Raw genomic sequence first — 18319 nt, 5'->3', positions numbered from 1 at the left:
TCCAAGACTGCCACAGTTTCTACTGTTGTGACACCTTCAAGACCTCCCACTAGCACAGAGACAACAAGAGTGCCACCTTCTTCAACAGAAGTAAAACCTACAACATCTGGCACAGCACCCACAACAACTAAAAAGCCGATATCCACAACAGAGGAAATTGTGACCGGAACAACAACGCCATCAAAGAAGACACCCACTAGTCCTATAGTAGAAACACCATCCACAACTCCAATTTCTGAGATCACTACTTCAACAACAGAAGCACAAGTAACTACTCCAGGTGTAACTTCCAAGACTGCCACAGTTTCTACTGTTGTGACACCTTCAAGACCTCCCACTAGCACAGAGACAACAAGAGTGCCACCTTCTTCAACAGAAGTAAAACCTACAACATCTGGCACAGCACCCACAACAACTAAAAAGCCGATATCCACAACAGAGGAAATTGTGACCGGAACAACAACGCCATCAAAGAAGACACCCACTAGTCCTATAGTAGAAACACCATCCACAACTCCAATTTCTGAGATCACTACTTCAACAACAGAAGCACAAGTAACTACTCCAGGTGTAACTTCCAAGACTGCCACAGTTTCTACTGTTGTGACACCTTCAAGACCTCCCACTAGCACAGAGACAACAAGAGTGCCACCTTCTTCAACAGAAGTAAAACCTACAACATCTGGCACAGCACCCACAACAACTAAAAAGCCGATATCCACAACAGAGGAAATTGTGACCGGAACAACAACGCCATCAAAGAAGACACCCACTAGTCCTATAGTAGAAACACCATCCACAACTCCAATTTCTGAGATCACAACTTCAACAACAAAAGCACAAGTAACTACTCCAGGTGTAACTTCCAAGACTGCCACAGTTTCTACTGTTGTGACACCTTCAAGACCTCCCACTAGCACAGAGACCACACCAGTGCCAACGACTCCAACGAGAGGAAAACCTACAACATCTGGCACAGCACCCACAACAACTAAAAAGCCGATATCCACAACAGAGGAAATTGTGACCGGAACAACAACGCCATCAAAGAAGACACCCACTAGTCCTATAGTAGAAACACCATCCACAACTCCAATTTCTGAGATCACTACTTCAACAACAGAAGCACAAGTAACTACTCCAGGTGTAACTTCCAAGACTGCCACAGTTTCTACTGTTGTGACACCTTCAAGACCTCCCACTAGCACAGAGACAACAAGAGTGCCACCTTCTTCAACAGAAGTAAAACCTACAACATCTGGCACAGCACCCACAACAACTAAAAAGCCGATATCCACAACAGAGGAAATTGTGACCGGAACAACAACGCCATCAAAGAAGACACCCACTAGTCCTATAGTAGAAACACCATCCACAACTCCAATTTCTGAGATCACTACTTCAACAACAAAAGCAGAAGTAACTACTCCAGGTGTAACTTCCAAGACTGCCACAGTTTCTACTGTTGTGACACCTTCAAGACCTCCCACTAGCACAGAGACAACAAGAGTGCCACCTTCTTCAACAGAAGTAAAACCTACAACATCTGGCACAGCACCCACAACAACTAAAAAGCCGATATCCACAACAGAGGAAATTGTGACCGGAACAACAACGCCATCAAAGAAGACACCCACTAGTCCTATAGTAGAAACACCATCCACAACTCCAATTTCTGAGATCACAACTTCAACAACAAAAGCACAAGTAACTACTCCAGGTGTAACTTCCAAGACTGCCACAGTTTCTACTGTTGTGACACCTTCAAGACCTCCCACTAGCACAGAGACCACACCAGTGCCAACGACTCCAACGAAAGGAAAACCTACAACATCTGGCACAGCACCCACAACAACTAAAAAGCCCATATCCACAACAGAGGAAATTGTGACCGGAACAACAACGCCATCAAAGAAGACACCCACTAGTCCTATAGTAGAAACACCATCCACAACTCCAATTTCTGAGATCACAACTTCAACAACAAAAGCAGAAGTAACTACTCCAGGTGTAACTTCCAAGACTGCCACAGTTTCTACTGTTGTGACACCTTCAAGACCTCCCACTAGCACAGAGACCACACCAGTGCCAACGACTCCAACGAAAGGAAAACCTACAACATCTGGCACAGCACCCACAACAACTAAAAAGCCGATATCCACAACAGAGGAAATTGTGACCGGAACAACAACGCCATCAAAGAAGACACCCACTAGTCCTATAGTAGAAACACCATCCACAACTCCAATTTCTGAGATCACTACTTCAACAACAAAAGCAGAAGTAACTACTCCAGGTGTAACTTCCAAGACCGCCACAGTTTCTACTGTTGTGACACCTTCAAGACCTCCCACTAGCACAGAGACAACAAGAGTGCCACCTTCTTCAACAGAAGTAAAACCTACAACATCTGGCACAGCACCCACAACAACTAAAAAGCCGATATCCACAACAGAGGAAATTGTGACCGGAACAACAACGCCATCAAAGACACCCACTAGTCCAATAGTAGAAACACCATCCACAACTCCAATTTCTGAGATCACAACTTCAACAACAAAAGCACAAGTAACTACTCCAGGTGTAACTTCCAAGACTGCCACAGTTTCTACTGTTGTGACACCTTCAAGACCTCCCACTAGCACAGAGACCACACCAGTGCCAACGACTCCAACGAAAGGAAAACCTACAACATCTGGCACAGCACCCACAACGACTAAAAAACCAATAGAAACACCATCCACAACTCCAGTTTCTGAAACCACAACTTTAACAACAACACCAGAAATCACAACTCCAGGTTTGACCACCTTTTCAAGACCTCCCACTAGTACAGAGAGAACACCAGTCCCAAAAACCACAACTCCAATTTCTGAAACGACTGTATTTGTCTCATCAACTTCTGCTCCAATAACGACAACTCCATGTACAAAAACTCGTGTGTGCAAGTGGTCAAGCTGGATTGATACTAGCAAACCCACCCCAGGGCCTGACGGAGGAGACATCGAGTCCATTGAAAATATAATAAAGTCTGAGAATAACACTTGCAGCAAACCTACAGAGGTAGAATGCAGACAAAAAGAAGGTAGACTTTCGATCACTGATGTGGGCCAAACTGTGGAATGTAGTCCATCTGTTGGACTGATTTGCGAAAACAGATATCAATTTCCACTAATGTGTTACAATTATGAAATAAGACTTAAATGCTGTGAAGAGGAATGTAAGCTGCCCACCACAACTGCCCAGAAAACAACAACTACTGAAACATCACCACCTACACCAACAAAAAAGCCGATATCCACAACAGAGGAAATTGTGACCGGAACAACAACGCCATCAAAGAAGACACCCACGAGTCCTATAGTGGAAACACCATCCACAACTCCAATTTCTGAGATCACTACTTCAACAACAGAAGCAGAAGTAACTACTCCAGGTGTAACTTCCAAGACTGCCACAGTTTCTACTGTTGTGACACCTTCAAGACCTCCCACTAGCACAGAGACCACACCAGTGCCAACGACTCCAACGAAAGGAAAACCTACAACATCTGGCACAGCACCCACAACAACTAAAAAGCCGATATCCACAACAGAGGAAATTGTGACCGGAACAACAACGCCATCAAAGAAGACACCCACTAGTCCTATAGTAGAAACACCATCCACAACTCCAATTTCTGAGATCACTACTTCAACAACAGAAGCACAAGTAACTACTCCAGGTGTAACTTCCAAGACTGCCACAGTTTCTACTGTTGTGACACCTTCAAGACCTCCCACTAGCACAGAGACAACAAGAGTGCCACCTTCTTCAACAGAAGTAAAACCTACAACATCTGGCACAGCACCCACAACAACTAAAAAGCCGATATCCACAACAGAGGAAATTGTGACCGGAACAACAACGCCATCAAAGAAGACACCCACTAGTCCTATAGTAGAAACACCATCCACAACTCCAATTTCTGAGATCACTACTTCAACAACAGAAGCACAAGTAACTACTCCAGGTGTAACTTCCAAGACTGCCACAGTTTCTACTGTTGTGACACCTTCAAGACCTCCCACTAGCACAGAGACAACAAGAGTGCCACCTTCTTCAACAGAAGTAAAACCTACAACATCTGGCACAGCACCCACAACAACTAAAAAGCCGATATCCACAACAGAGGAAATTGTGACCGGAACAACAACGCCATCAAAGAAGACACCCACTAGTCCTATAGTAGAAACACCATCCACAACTCCAATTTCTGAGATCACAACTTCAACAACAAAAGCAGAAGTAACTACTCCAGGTGTAACTTCCAAGACTGCCACAGTTTCTACTGTTGTGACACCTTCAAGACCTCCCACTAGCACAGAGACAACAAGAGTGCCACCTTCTTCAACAGAAGTAAAACCTACAACATCTGGCACAGCACCCACAACAACAAAAAAGCCGATATCCACAACAGAGGAAATTGTGACCGGAACAACAACGCCATCAAAGAAGACACCCACGAGTCCTATAGTGGAAACACCATCCACAACTCCAATTTCTGAGATCACTACTTCAACAACAGAAGCAGAAGTAACTACTCCAGGTGTAACTTCCAAGACTGCCACAGTTTCTACTGTTGTGACACCTTCAAGACCTCCCACTAGCACAGAGACCACACCAGTGCCAACGACTCCAACGAAAGGAAAACCTACAACATCTGGCACAGCACCCACAACAACTAAAAAGCCAATATCCACAACAGAGGAAATTGTGACCGGAACAACAACGCCATCAAAGAAGACACCCACTAGTCCTATAGTAGAAACACCATCCACAACTCCAATTTCTGAGATCACTACTTCAACAACAGAAGCACAAGTAACTACTCCAGGTGTAACTTCCAAGACTGCCACAGTTTCTACTGTTGTGACACCTTCAAGACCTCCCACTAGCACAGAGACAACAAGAGTGCCACCTTCTTCAACAGAAGTAAAACCTACAACATCTGGCACAGCACCCACAACAACTAAAAAGCCGATATCCACAACAGAGGAAATTGTGACCGGAACAACAACGCCATCAAAGAAGACACCCACTAGTCCTATAGTAGAAACACCATCCACAACTCCAATTTCTGAGATCACTACTTCAACAACAGAAGCACAAGTAACTACTCCAGGTGTAACTTCCAAGACTGCCACAGTTTCTACTGTTGTGACACCTTCAAGACCTCCCACTAGCACAGAGACAACAAGAGTGCCACCTTCTTCAACAGAAGTAAAACCTACAACATCTGGCACAGCACCCACAACAACTAAAAAGCCGATATCCACAACAGAGGAAATTGTGACCGGAACAACAACGCCATCAAAGAGGACACCCACTAGTCCTATAGTAGAAACACCATCCACAACTCCAATTTCTGAGATCACAACTTCAACAACAAAAGCAGAAGTAACTACTCCAGGTGTAACTTCCAAGACTGCCACAGTTTCTACTGTTGTGACACCTTCAAGACCTCCCACTAGCACAGAGACAACAAGAGTGCCACCTTCTTCAACAGAAGTAAAACCTACAACATCTGGCACAGCACCCACAACAACTAAAAAGCCGATATCCACAACAGAGGAAATTGTGACCGGAACAACAACGCCATCAAAGAAGACACCCACTAGTCCTATAGTAGAAACACCATCCACAACTCCAATTTCTGAGATCACAACTTCAACAACAAAAGCACAAGTAACTACTCCAGGTGTAACTTCCAAGACTGCCACAGTTTCTACTGTTGTGACACCTTCAAGACCTCCCACTAGCACAGAGACCACACCAGTGCCAACGACTCCAACGAAAGGAAAACCTACAACATCTGGCACAGCACCCACAACAACTAAAAAGCCGATATCCACAACAGAGGAAATTGTGACCGGAACAACAACGCCATCAAAGAAGACACCCACTAGTCCTATAGTAGAAACACCATCCACAACTCCAATTTCTGAGATCACTACTTCAACAACAGAAGCACAAGTAACTACTCCAGGTGTAACTTCCAAGACTGCCACAGTTTCTACTGTTGTGACACCTTCAAGACCTCCCACTAGCACAGAGACAACAAGAGTGCCACCTTCTTCAACAGAAGTAAAACCTACAACATCTGGCACAGCACCCACAACAACTAAAAAGCCGATATCCACAACAGAGGAAATTGTGACCGGAACAACAACGCCATCAAAGAAGACACCCACTAGTCCTATAGTAGAAACACCATCCACAACTCCAATTTCTGAGATCACAACTTCAACAACAAAAGCAGAAGTAACTACTCCAGGTGTAACTTCCAAGACTGCCACAGTTTCTACTGTTGTGACACCTTCAAGACCTCCCACTAGCACAGAGACCACACCAGTGCCAACGACTCCAACGAAAGGAAAACCTACAACATCTGGCACAGCACCCACAACAACTAAAAAGCCGATATCCACAACAGAGGAAATTGTGACCGGAACAACAACGCCATCAAAGAAGACACCCACTAGTCCTATAGTAGAAACACCATCCACAACTCCAATTTCTGAGATCACAACTTCAACAACAAAAGCACAAGTAACTACTCCAGGTGTAACTTCCAAGACTGCCACAGTTTCTACTGTTGTGACACCTTCAAGACCTCCCACTAGCACAGAGACAACAAGAGTGCCACCTTCTTCAACAGAAGTAAAACCTACAACATCTGGCACAGCACCCACAACAACTAAAAAGCCCATATCCACAACAGAGGAAATTGTGACCGGAACAACAACGCCATCAAAGAAGACACCCACTAGTCCTATAGTAGAAACACCATCCACAACTCCAATTTCTGAGATCACAACTTCAACAACAAAAGCACAAGTAACTACTCCAGGTGTAACTTCCAAGACTGCCACAGTTTCTACTGTTGTGACACCTTCAAGACCTCCCACTAGCACAGAGACCACACCAGTGCCAACGACTCCAACGAAAGGAAAACCTACAACATCTGGCACAGCACCCACAACAACTAAAAAGCCGATATCCACAACAGAGGAAATTGTGACCGGAACAACAACGCCATCAAAGAAGACACCCACTAGTCCTATAGTAGAAACACCATCCACAACTCCAATTTCTGAGATCACAACTTCAACAACAAAAGCACAAGTAACTACTCCAGGTGTAACTTCCAAGACTGCCACAGTTTCTACTGTTGTGACACCTTCAAGACCTCCCACTAGCACAGAGACAACAAGAGTGCCACCTTCTTCAACAGAAGTAAAACCTACAACATCTGGCACAGCACCCACAACAACTAAAAAGCCCATATCCACAACAGAGGAAATTGTGACCGGAACAACAACGCCATCAAAGAAGACACCCACTAGTCCTATAGTAGAAACACCATCCACAACTCCAATTTCTGAGATCACAACTTCAACAACAAAAGCACAAGTAACTACTCCAGGTGTAACTTCCAAGACTGCCACAGTTTCTACTGTTGTGACACCTTCAAGACCTCCCACTAGCACAGAGACCACACCAGTGCCAACGACTCCAACAAAAGGAAAACCTACAACATCTGGCACAGCACCCACAACAACTAAAAAGCCGATATCCACAACAGAGGAAATTGTGACCGGAACAACAACGCCATCAAAGAAGACACCCACTAGTCCTATAGTAGAAACACCATCCACAACTCCAATTTCTGAGATCACAACTTCAACAACAAAAGCACAAGTAACTACTCCAGGTGTAACTTCCAAGACTGCCACAGTTTCTACTGTTGTGACACCTTCAAGACCTCCCACTAGCACAGAGACAACAAGAGTGCCACCTTCTTCAACAGAAGTAATATCCAAACCTACGCGCACAGCACCTACAGCTTCAGTTGGGACAATAACATTACCTGTTATCACAGGCACTACTACTCGAAGTACATATTCAACAGCACCTGTTGTTGTTGTTACTAGTGGTCCAATATCAACGACTCCAACGAAAGTAAAACCTACAACATCTGGCACAGCACCCACAACGACTAAACAGCCGATATCCACAACAGAGGAAATTGTGACCGGAACAACAACGCCATCAAAGACACCCACTAGTCCAATAGTAGAAACACCATCCACAACTCCAATTTCTGAGATCACTACTTCAACAACAGAAGCACAAGTAACTACTCCAGGTGTAACTTCCAAGACTGCCACAGTTTCTACTGTTGTGACACCTTCAAGACCTCCCACTAGCACAGAGACAACAAGAGTGCCACCTTCTTCAACAGAAATAAAACCTACAACATCTGGCACAGCACCCACAACAACTAAAAAGCCGATATCCACAACAGAGGAAATTGTGACCGGAACAACAACGCCATCAAAGACACCCACTAGTCCAATAGTAGAAACACCATCAACTACTCTTGAGTGTTTTTGCCTATATAAATCTGAGCCTTATCCACGGGGTAGGTATTTCTTTGGAATATTTCTCTCACAATTGAGCAATAGAGTTCCATAAAATTGTCTTTATAACTTTACAATCTGTTCATAATCACCATTTTATCCTTCAACAATTTATTTCATAAGGTTTCTTCATGATTTACCTGTTCTTGTACATGTTGTCTTTGACCCCAAGGGGTTTTGGCTTTGTTTGAGAATCTTTTGAAAAATTAGTAGGGTTTTAATAGGTGCTCAAAACAATAGTATAACAAAAAATATTATTTTGACAAGTTGAAAAGGTCAAGAATGCCATTTTGGATTTTACGCTCATTACATTTGAGTGCCATATGGCACTGTTGGGACTGAAAGGGTTAAGTAACCTTTATAGTGCTGTCTGGATGGAAACATACATGCTGAGTTTGCTTTTCATGTGGATGCTATTAATCTCTCGTGACCATTCCTTTTTACCATCAGGATCAATTATATACAATGAAACCGATGGTGAAGGCTGGTGCTTCACTGCTTTTTGCAATGCAACATGTCAAATTGAAAAGATGTCAAATCCCTGTATTACAACTGTTGCACCACCGATTTCACCAACCATTGTGAAGACTACCTCTCCAGCAAGTACACTGTCTTCAACATCCAAGACTGAAACTACAACTCCTGTTACAACAACCAGCCCTGGAACTACAACATTGGGGCCAGACTGTTACCATTTTGATCCCCCAAGGAAGGTAATCAATCTTTAAAATGAACAAAAGCCTCCAGTAAATTATGCCGAATGCACATTTTATTAAAAAACACTGCCCTAGATCACAAAAAGTTTACCTTATATGGATGTTGAAAATGTGACACCTAATGGTGGACAGTTTTCTAATTACATTGTTCAGATAAGTGTAATCGAAATACTGTATACTAATAGTTTTTAGTTAATCACTATGTATTCATTAGTAGTTAATCATTAAATGAATCATTTATATAAATTAGTTTGTGTATATCAATATATTTCATATGCATGCTAAAGAGTTGTGTACTTGGAGAATATGCATTCAAGAAGCACTAAGTGTCAACTGATCATATGGTTTTTGTGCTCCTGATTAAAAACACATTCTGTGTGTGCGTGAGCCCACAAACATTGCTGACTCATTATAACACCAAGAACTTAACTTACCAGTCCCAAGGTTGGTTTTGAATTCAAATTGATATGAGACCACCTTATGCTCCTCACTGCCCAAAAAACCCCCTCACGGCTCAAGGATGGGGTATTTTCTCGAAGGTCACTGAGAGATTAAGGTGAATACTGTCTTGTGAAATGATTTCAAGACTTATGGCACATCTGAATGGTGCATGTTAACTTCTGCTCTCGGTAAAGATGTACTGGGTTTTTTCTCATTCATATTTTCTCCAAATACTGTCACTTTGGGTGACACAATTCTATGACATTTGGCATTCAGCTATTTGCACGGATTGTTTCCAATACTGTGCCTTTTCTTATGTTAGCTAGAAGCAACACATTAGCTTGGCAAATGGGATTTCAGTTAAAAAATCTTCCAGCTAAATATACTGTTCTATGACCCCTGCCCTTTCCGAACAGTATGTCGCGTTTCAATAGTACAACTACCAGTGTAAGTCATAAATACATCATTGAAAATGCACCAGTGTGTAATAGCACAGGCTTTACACAAGTACCAACCACTGGGTATAATCAGGCTTTAATACAATCTACAGTAATTACTCAAAGTAATAAAGCAATGAACCAAGGGGATGTCTTTATTGTTAACAGGCTATTCTTTCTTAATTTTCTTAATTCTAACAGTAAGGACAATGTGGATTTAGTATAATGTGCTAGGACAATGTGGATTTGGTGTAAAGGGTAAGGACAATGTGGATTTCATGTTATGTGTGTAATTGTACTTCTTATTACCATGGCAGAATGGTGAATCTTGGGATAGTGATAACTGTACCACAGCAACATGTATCAACGGTACTGCAGTCTTGACACCAAAGAAGTGCAAGCCACTGATACCAATCGTTTGTGAGAATGGCCATTCCCCCATTAAGGTCAAGAATGAGTCTGGATGCTGCTACCACTATGAATGTGAATGTAAGTCTTCATGAATATTAAATCAGCTCACTCAAATCACTCATAATCCTGTGAATGCACTTACATTCTCTGATATTGTAAATCACTCTGCATAATTACCAACTGCTATATGGATTAAATCTCTTGAAAATAACTGACAAATAAGATTTGGTCTTTCCCTCATCCATGTGCTTCTTGTTTTGTCAGACTGCTTCGGACCCAATGGCACAATCAAAGAGGTAATAACTTTACAAGACTTATGACACTGTTTCTATAGCAATACCCCTTGCCACATTTTCCGGTTCATAAATTTTGCTTACCAACAATATTACTGTTCGTGAATCTACCTGTATGTACAGCATTGCCATTCAGTCAAAAACAGAATTATACTTGGACAAAATATTAGCATTTAGATTGAAGACTTAATGGATCATATTGTCATCTTATTTTCATATAATCAATTAACTAATTCAAGGTATTTTAGTTCTTTGTATGCCCTCTCACATACCATGTATCTAGGTGCATTATGTAAAATGTTTCCATGTGCAAGACCACCTTTAAACAGGGTCCGCAGTCTTTACAACGGTGAAAAAAACTGTTCTGACAAGACATTACCTGATTGAACACTGCAATAATCCTAGCTTGGGCAAATACATGGCCAATGCATTTAGTCAAAGTTTGAAAATAAACCTATATGAATCATTGGCTTGAATACCTTTAAAGTCAGTGTGATATGTTTTAATAATTGAACAAATAAATGTATTTGCTTGCTATGCAGCCAGGCGAGAAGTGGAGGAGTAACTGCGAGGAGTGTGAGTGTCCGATGAACTCCACCACTCCCCTGTGTAAACCTGTGCATGAAGATTGTCCAAAGCAAAACAAAACATGTTCCAAGCCTGGATATGTGCAAGTGGTGGAGACAGTGGACTGCTGCCAGAAGGTCACATGCGGTAAGTGAATGAGGGTGCGCGTTCATCGGTCTGGGTCGGGTCACATTTCTTTTTAAATGCCCTGTTATTAAAATAAATACAAATTAATTTAGGGAAAACATTTATATACATTATACAGTATAAGAAAGTTAGCATATAAACAACGTAGTTATCAGTGCTAACCAACGGGAAAATCAAGGAACTAAATGTAAAAATGTAAAAAATTTAAATGTAAACTAATGTGCCCATTCAGCATAAAGTTAACAAACATCGTAGCAATTATTAGGATGCTGTTCATAACAGTTTTTGACATACTAACAATGGGTGCCTTTTCTTGGCTCCCAAGGAATGGAATGCCCTAGGGATTCGGGGACCATAGACTCCATAAAATCTTAATGTCACCTCCCTAGTGTTGGTGTTACCTTGGGGATTCCCCCTCTAATCAAGGGCTTGAGAGCATGAGGCAGGATCATTTCAGTTTGGAATGGGATTCTAGTTTGCCTAGAAACCAGAATCTGTAAAGTAATGACATCTAAAAATAGAGGAAAGCATTAAAACCTTTTTACAGAATTCACAGATTCTTCAAGGATGACATTTCCCTTGGACACAAACCACAGTCTCTTAGGTCCTTTTAGTTGTTGGTAATGGAAAGGATTGTTTGAGAAATTAAGTATCAGCATTCTGGTGCAGTCCACCCATTTATCTCAATGCCATGTACTTTTTCCTCACACAGAATGTGATGTGAACACTTGCCAGGAGACAAACTACACCTGCCCCGAAGGATTCACTCCAAAAGTTATTAGCCCAAAAGGAAGCTGCTGCCCTGAGTATTACTGTGGTAAGCTTCTCATGTCTATGTAATTATGTCTTTTTTTGGTTTGTCATTATGTCTTAGCAATGCGCCAAGCAACCATTGCATTTAAGGTCACAAATATGTGATTAGAATGTTGTTAACTGAACATTCTAATGCTGACATAATCACGACTGTTAATTGAAAGCAATAGGGTCTGAGAATTCTGACATAGAATTTTGAAAAAACATTCCAGAAAACCTACTCTCTTCAAATGAAGAACATATGCAAACATATCTGAATCTTTAGAACCAAAAAAAGAAAGGCAGTGATATTAAGCTATATTATTCATTTTAGATTCTTGTTTTTTCTTAAAGAAATACTACAGCAGGAATTGGTTATATACACAAACTACCACACAAAACATACTTATGCTGCATATTACTAATACCAGAAATATGTTGCCGTTATTCCCCTGATTACCACTGCTCTCCAAATACTGTTTTCCATGTTTTGCTTCATTTGTGCTTTTTAATGCGCTCATATCACCATGTTTTTCTCTCCTTACAGAGCCCAAGCCTGTTTGTGTCCACAATAAAACAGAGTATCAGGTGAGAATCTTTCTTTTTGGCACATTGTATAATATATATGCATATTTAAAATAATTGGGGCAGCCAATGGCTCAGTTGCTAAGGTACTTGACTGGGACCTGGAAGGTTGGCGGTTCAAGCCCCAGTGTAGCCACAATAAGATGAGTGCAGCTGTTGGGCACTTTGGCAAGGTACTTAACCTCACATTGCGGTGATTGGCTCCTGCTTAGTCTAATCAACTGTACGTCACTTTGGACAAATAACTGTAATGGAATGGAATGCAAAAAAAATGTAATAGATAAATAAAAACATATGTTTAAATGGCTGAGATGTGCTTGTGGTTGACATAAGACTGAGCATATGTCAACATTGGTCAGCTCAGTTAGAGTGTGCATGTTTGCATTTTGAGGAGTCTTAAAAGTGAGTATATATGCACACTGGTTGTATCATGCTGCCTTCACCTCTGTCCCAGGGGTTTAACTGTGTCTATGTTGTGTCTCATTGCAGCCGGGAGCAAGCGTGCCCTCGGACAAGTGCGAGTACTGCAAATGCGGCTACACTGTAGATCCAGAAACTGAGCTCCATTCTGTGGAGTGTTCCCCAATGAAGTGCAATGAGACCTGCCAGTCGGTAGGTGCCTCTGTAATACATAGAGACAGCGACCCCAATGGAAACCAATGGGGAAAAGTTCCACCACACAGAATGAACCAATGAAAAATGTTTGGGCAGTTGCCAAACGAGGGCACAAAGGGTAGAAATGAAAACATCTATATCTTTGTCTGTGTGCTTGGGGGGGAAAAATCAGACCTTGGGGAAAAAAAGAAAAAGCATAGCATATGCTTGTAGCATAGATTGAACATTGTATATGAGTGGAAATATTCTTCATTTGTTGTCAAACATGAATGGAGTCCAATGGGAAAACTGGCCTTTTGAGTGAAAATATTCACTCAGTGAGCACTTTATTAGGTATTTATTAGACCAATGTTTTTTTCTTTTTTACTGCTCCGGGAATCTCCAAAGAAAAGGTTCACATAGTGCAAGAGTGGCTGCACACTCTTGTGAAAGAAATATAATAAAACAAATTCCCAGCATATCACAAGAAGTGCATAAAATCTACATTTGTTTCAAAACTTTAGGAAAATGTCTAGAGGGTTAATTCTATAAAGAATTGACTTTCACCTGAGGGATTAATGGCCACACACAAATGCTGCCTTTGACAATAATCCACCTAACCATTTTTTATTTGTGCAGTGGATTACTTATTATAATCCATGATGGTGTCCAGCTCAACAGATATTTTAACAGTGCTGTTCTTTATGAACCTCACCAATGAATCATTTCAGACTTTTGTTTTTTTACTGTTTTTTTTGTGTTCAAATCTCCCTTAGGGCTTTGAATATGAGACTGAGCCCGATCAGTGTTGTGGCAAGTGTGTACAGAAGAGCTGTATTATTACCTTGCCATCTAGCAATGAAACACAAATCATTGAGGTGAGTGACCGACTTTCATACCAGTGCTCAAATAATATATTCAGCAATTTTACATCTTGTCTTCTTTAAGAGAGCCATCTCTTAGTTGTTTCACTTGTTGGGAGTTCCCCTTGAAAGAGATGAGTTGGTTGGTTCAGTTCATTGTTGTTGTGATATATTTTCTTTTTGCAATAGCTTTTTTTTTTTGAAAGAATTCATAATGCACAGTGACATTATTCACACATTGACAAGTTGGCTGCTAGTGAAATAATGTACCAGGGACATTTCTTCATTTCAAATGTATCAATTATCATTGAACGTGGACTCTGACTTTACATTCCAATATAGTTACAATTATGTAGGATATTTAGTTGGGGTTTTTTTGAGAGTCACATTTTCCATAGTATTTTTACATTTACTTTTGGTTTTATAAAAGAGATTGCACATTTTACCGCATAACTACTCTATTTAAATCTCACAGCCTGGCCAGATCTGGACACCTCCAAATAAGACGTGTGAGAAGTACAAATGTGAGAAGATAGAGGACCAGCTGGTTCCTGTTGAAGTAAAAACTGTCTGTGCTGAATACAACCCAGAGGACTGCATTCCCGTAAGTTTCAAATCAGTGGCAAGGCCCTGGAATTATGTGTAGTTTGTAGAAATGGCTCAGGCGGCAATGGCTCAGGTGGTACGAGCAGTCGTCTGGTAGTCGGAGGGTTGCTGGTTTAATTCCGCCCTGGGTGTGTTGAAGTGTCCCTGATCAAGACACCTAATCCCCAAATGCTCCTGACGAGCTGGTTGGTGCCTTGCAAGGCAGCCAATCGCTGTTGGTATGTGTGTGTATAAATGGGTGAAGCATCAATTGTACAGCGTGTTGTCATTTTCTCCAGGATTGAAATTCCTATAAAAATAATGTTGCCACAGGTATTATGTAAAGTGCTACTGAAAATGCATGTCAGCACAAAATAATTTTTAAACACATCTGAATTTTACCACAGGGCACTGAGAAAATTGATGAAGATGGGTGTTGCAAAAATTGTAAGTAACAAAATCATTCATTAGCTTTGATTAAATGTAAAATTTTAGCAGCCCACATTCACCATCTAATTTGCGTTAGCATTGTACCCTTCTTGTGAATTTGATTAAATGTACATAGAAATTAATTAATGGCCTTTAACACTGATATCTGTTACAAATAAGGGTAAAATTGTGTATAATGGAATATTTTCAGTAGTAATTGAAGAAGGTTTCCTCTCTTAGACATGGCCAATTTTATTCACCTGTAACTTTCTTTCGCTCATCAGGCACCATACGTCCTAAAGAGTGCAAAGTCATTAAGAAGAACATTTACCTGGAGAACGATGACTGCAAGTCCATCAAGCCTGTGGAAATCGGCTCCTGTGAAGGCTCCTGCTCAACCTCCTCCAAGTAAGTTCCACACCTACATGGAGTACAGATTCCAGTAAAAAGGAACTAAAAAGATACATCACTGAAAAGCTTAACTGAAAGGCCTGAAACTGTGTGCTGCAATGAGCCTGATATGGTTGTCTCTTTGTCTTTGACATGGTATTCCCCCAGAGAACTTCCAAGAGTATGCTTTGCTAATAACTTCTTTATTACTTATTTTGATGAATCATGATGTTGTAGGTGTGGCTCGGATTGCAGATTGAACTTCTAACCTATAACTCAGCACTGACTTAATTATTTTAGAAATAATCATGTTTCAGGAAACAATCCCAAACTGTAACTTCCTTTTCCAGAACAATTCCAGAACAATTTATTTCTTCAATAAAAGGAATTCACAGACCTCTCCAAGACAATCCCTCAATATTGACCTTTTACACAATGCTAAGACTATGCAGAACTAATCAGACTGCAGGAAACTGATCTCACTAACTGTAACTTCCCTTTTCAGATACCCTACAACACTTAGGGTTGTGACTGCATAAATTATACTGATATAGTGCCTCGTTGATGACTTGCAAGGAATATATATTCCCATTTATGAAGGTCTAGCTTCAGTCATAGATTGAGAGTGGCCATAGTGGTTTAGGTTTCTCACCCCACTTCCTCTTCTTTCTCCTGTTTCCAGATACTCTGTGGAGGCTAATTCTATGGTTCACGAGTGCTCCTGTTGTCAGGAGTTGTCCACAAACAAAAAGGAGGTTGAGATGGAATGCCCGGGAGGAGAAAAGCGCAACTACACCTACGTTTACGTTGAAACATGTGGCTGCAACCCCTCAGAGTGCATTCCCTACCAATCTACGAAAAAGGGGGCACGGCGAAGGCGGCGATGAACCAACGGGCAGATTCCAGGCCGCCACTCCTCAGACGATCAGTCCTCTGGTTGACCGTATAAAGACTATACGATTCTCTCAATGGAAAATGGATTCTCCCAATGACAATTAGAGGTGTCAAACGTAGCGTGTTTTTTCTTTCTTTTTGTTTGCATGTTGGTTTATAAGAGCAAGACTTAATTTCTATTTGTTTTCACTTTTATTTAATGTACAACTGAATTAGCTCTATACAAGATACATACTGTGAGTGACATTTCAGTGTTTGCATGGAATGGATTTAACATTAGAAATAAACATGGGGGGGGGAGTTGCTATTATCAATGCATTGTAGTCGATCTTAGCTTTAACCATTTATAGAATATAGCTGCATATAGAAGAGTGTTTCTGTTCTTAACTGTAGTAACCTATTAATAAACTGGAGCAACTGAAAATAACTCTGATTCTGTCATTCTCTAAATGGACAGCTTTATTTGAAGTTGTATTGTTATTCACCATTTACCATTATCCTAAATGACGTACATTTATAAAGTATGAATATAGTACACTGGGAAAATGTAACACTACAGGTAGATCTTTGTTAAACCTACCCAGGAGATACCTGCAGCCTGAGTATAAGTGTACTTCCTGGATTACAATTTTGTACTGACACTACAACAAAACTGTTTGTAGTGAGAAACATCAAATGATCCATGAAGGATTTAAAATTCACAATCCACGGTTTTCAAAAGAGACATTAACATTAGCTAACATTAGCAAGTTAACATTAATATTTGCAAGTTTATAATACAGATTTTCAGATAAATAATGGGCTTCCATAAAATCCAGCAGATAAGACTATATAGCACTGGTTTTATCGCAAAGTTAACTTGTACTTAACCTCTGAGATAGAAACCAATCAACTGAACAGGTTATGAACCAAGAAGGAGCAAAAGCAGTTATGCTTTTCCAGTTAGTTCCTTATTAACCCCTTAAGTATCACCACATTCTCTTAGTCTCTTTGGGGTTTGTTTTCCAGGTCAGTATTACTAAAACGAAGGTACATAAGCTCAAACACAGTGGAAGTGGTAGATTGTTTTCTCACTGAAAAGATACATATTATTGTGGCTGTGCCTGTAATTATCTGTACACAATGAAAACACAAGAAACACAATGGAGCCACAGCCACAACACTGGACAAATTCCCTTTCCAGTTTGATGACAATATCAGCAAAATCAAACATTCAGCATAGTTTTTTCTAAGCTATGTAGGCAGTTTTACAAAAAAGGAGACTCCAAAAGACAGATGGAAACTAGATACAGTAAAATACAGTATTTTGCTTACTGGGGGCGATATGGCTCAGGCAGTAAGAGCAGTCGTCTGGCAGTCGGAGGGTTGCCGCCCGGGCTGTGTCGAAGTGTCCCTGAGCAAGACGCCTAACCTCCATTTGCTCCTGACAAGTTGGTCGGTGCCTTGCATGGCAGCCAATCGCCATTGGTGTGTGAGTGTGTGTATGAATGGGTGAATGAGAGGCATATAAATGCCAACCATTTAGCATTTAAAAGAACACTTTTGATCCTGAAAAAAAGTCCACTGACATTACTTTATATTATGTAATATATAGATTTCCAAAATGCAGAGAAGGCTTGTCTTCCCTGGTGTAAAATCCAGTTATGACCAGCTTGAAATTAGCACCTACCAGCTGTTTGAAAACAAGCTGGTCAAAGTTTCGCTCACATT

General features: G+C 41.0%; 1 protein-coding gene across 1 annotated transcript in view; it reads left to right on the top strand.

Moving 5' to 3' along the window:
* The window catches only part of LOC133111090 (mucin-5AC-like), a 41086-nt gene extending 24060 nt beyond the window's left edge, over nt 1-17026 (top strand). The window contains exons 31-44 of the mRNA XM_061221247.1: nt 6917-7009; nt 7568-8467; nt 8916-9178; nt 10377-10548; nt 10735-10766; nt 11306-11477; nt 12190-12294; nt 12817-12857; nt 13344-13466; nt 14225-14326; nt 14787-14915; nt 15304-15343; nt 15610-15733; nt 16398-17026. Of these exons, the coding sequence (XP_061077231.1) occupies nt 6917-7009; nt 7568-8467; nt 8916-9178; nt 10377-10548; nt 10735-10766; nt 11306-11477; nt 12190-12294; nt 12817-12857; nt 13344-13466; nt 14225-14326; nt 14787-14915; nt 15304-15343; nt 15610-15733; nt 16398-16602 (2501 nt within the window). The 3' untranslated portion in view covers nt 16603-17026. The remainder of the gene's footprint in view (nt 1-6916; nt 7010-7567; nt 8468-8915; nt 9179-10376; nt 10549-10734; nt 10767-11305; nt 11478-12189; nt 12295-12816; nt 12858-13343; nt 13467-14224; nt 14327-14786; nt 14916-15303; nt 15344-15609; nt 15734-16397) is intronic.
* Nucleotides 17027-18319: the final 1293 nt, after the last annotated feature.

This window comes from Conger conger, chromosome 15 (genome assembly GCF_963514075.1).
Source record: "Conger conger chromosome 15, fConCon1.1, whole genome shotgun sequence".
In the NCBI taxonomy this organism is placed as follows: domain Eukaryota; kingdom Metazoa; phylum Chordata; class Actinopteri; order Anguilliformes; family Congridae; genus Conger; species Conger conger.
Note: the sequence above shows the minus strand (reverse complement) of the source record. Positions and strands in the feature narration are given on the sequence as shown.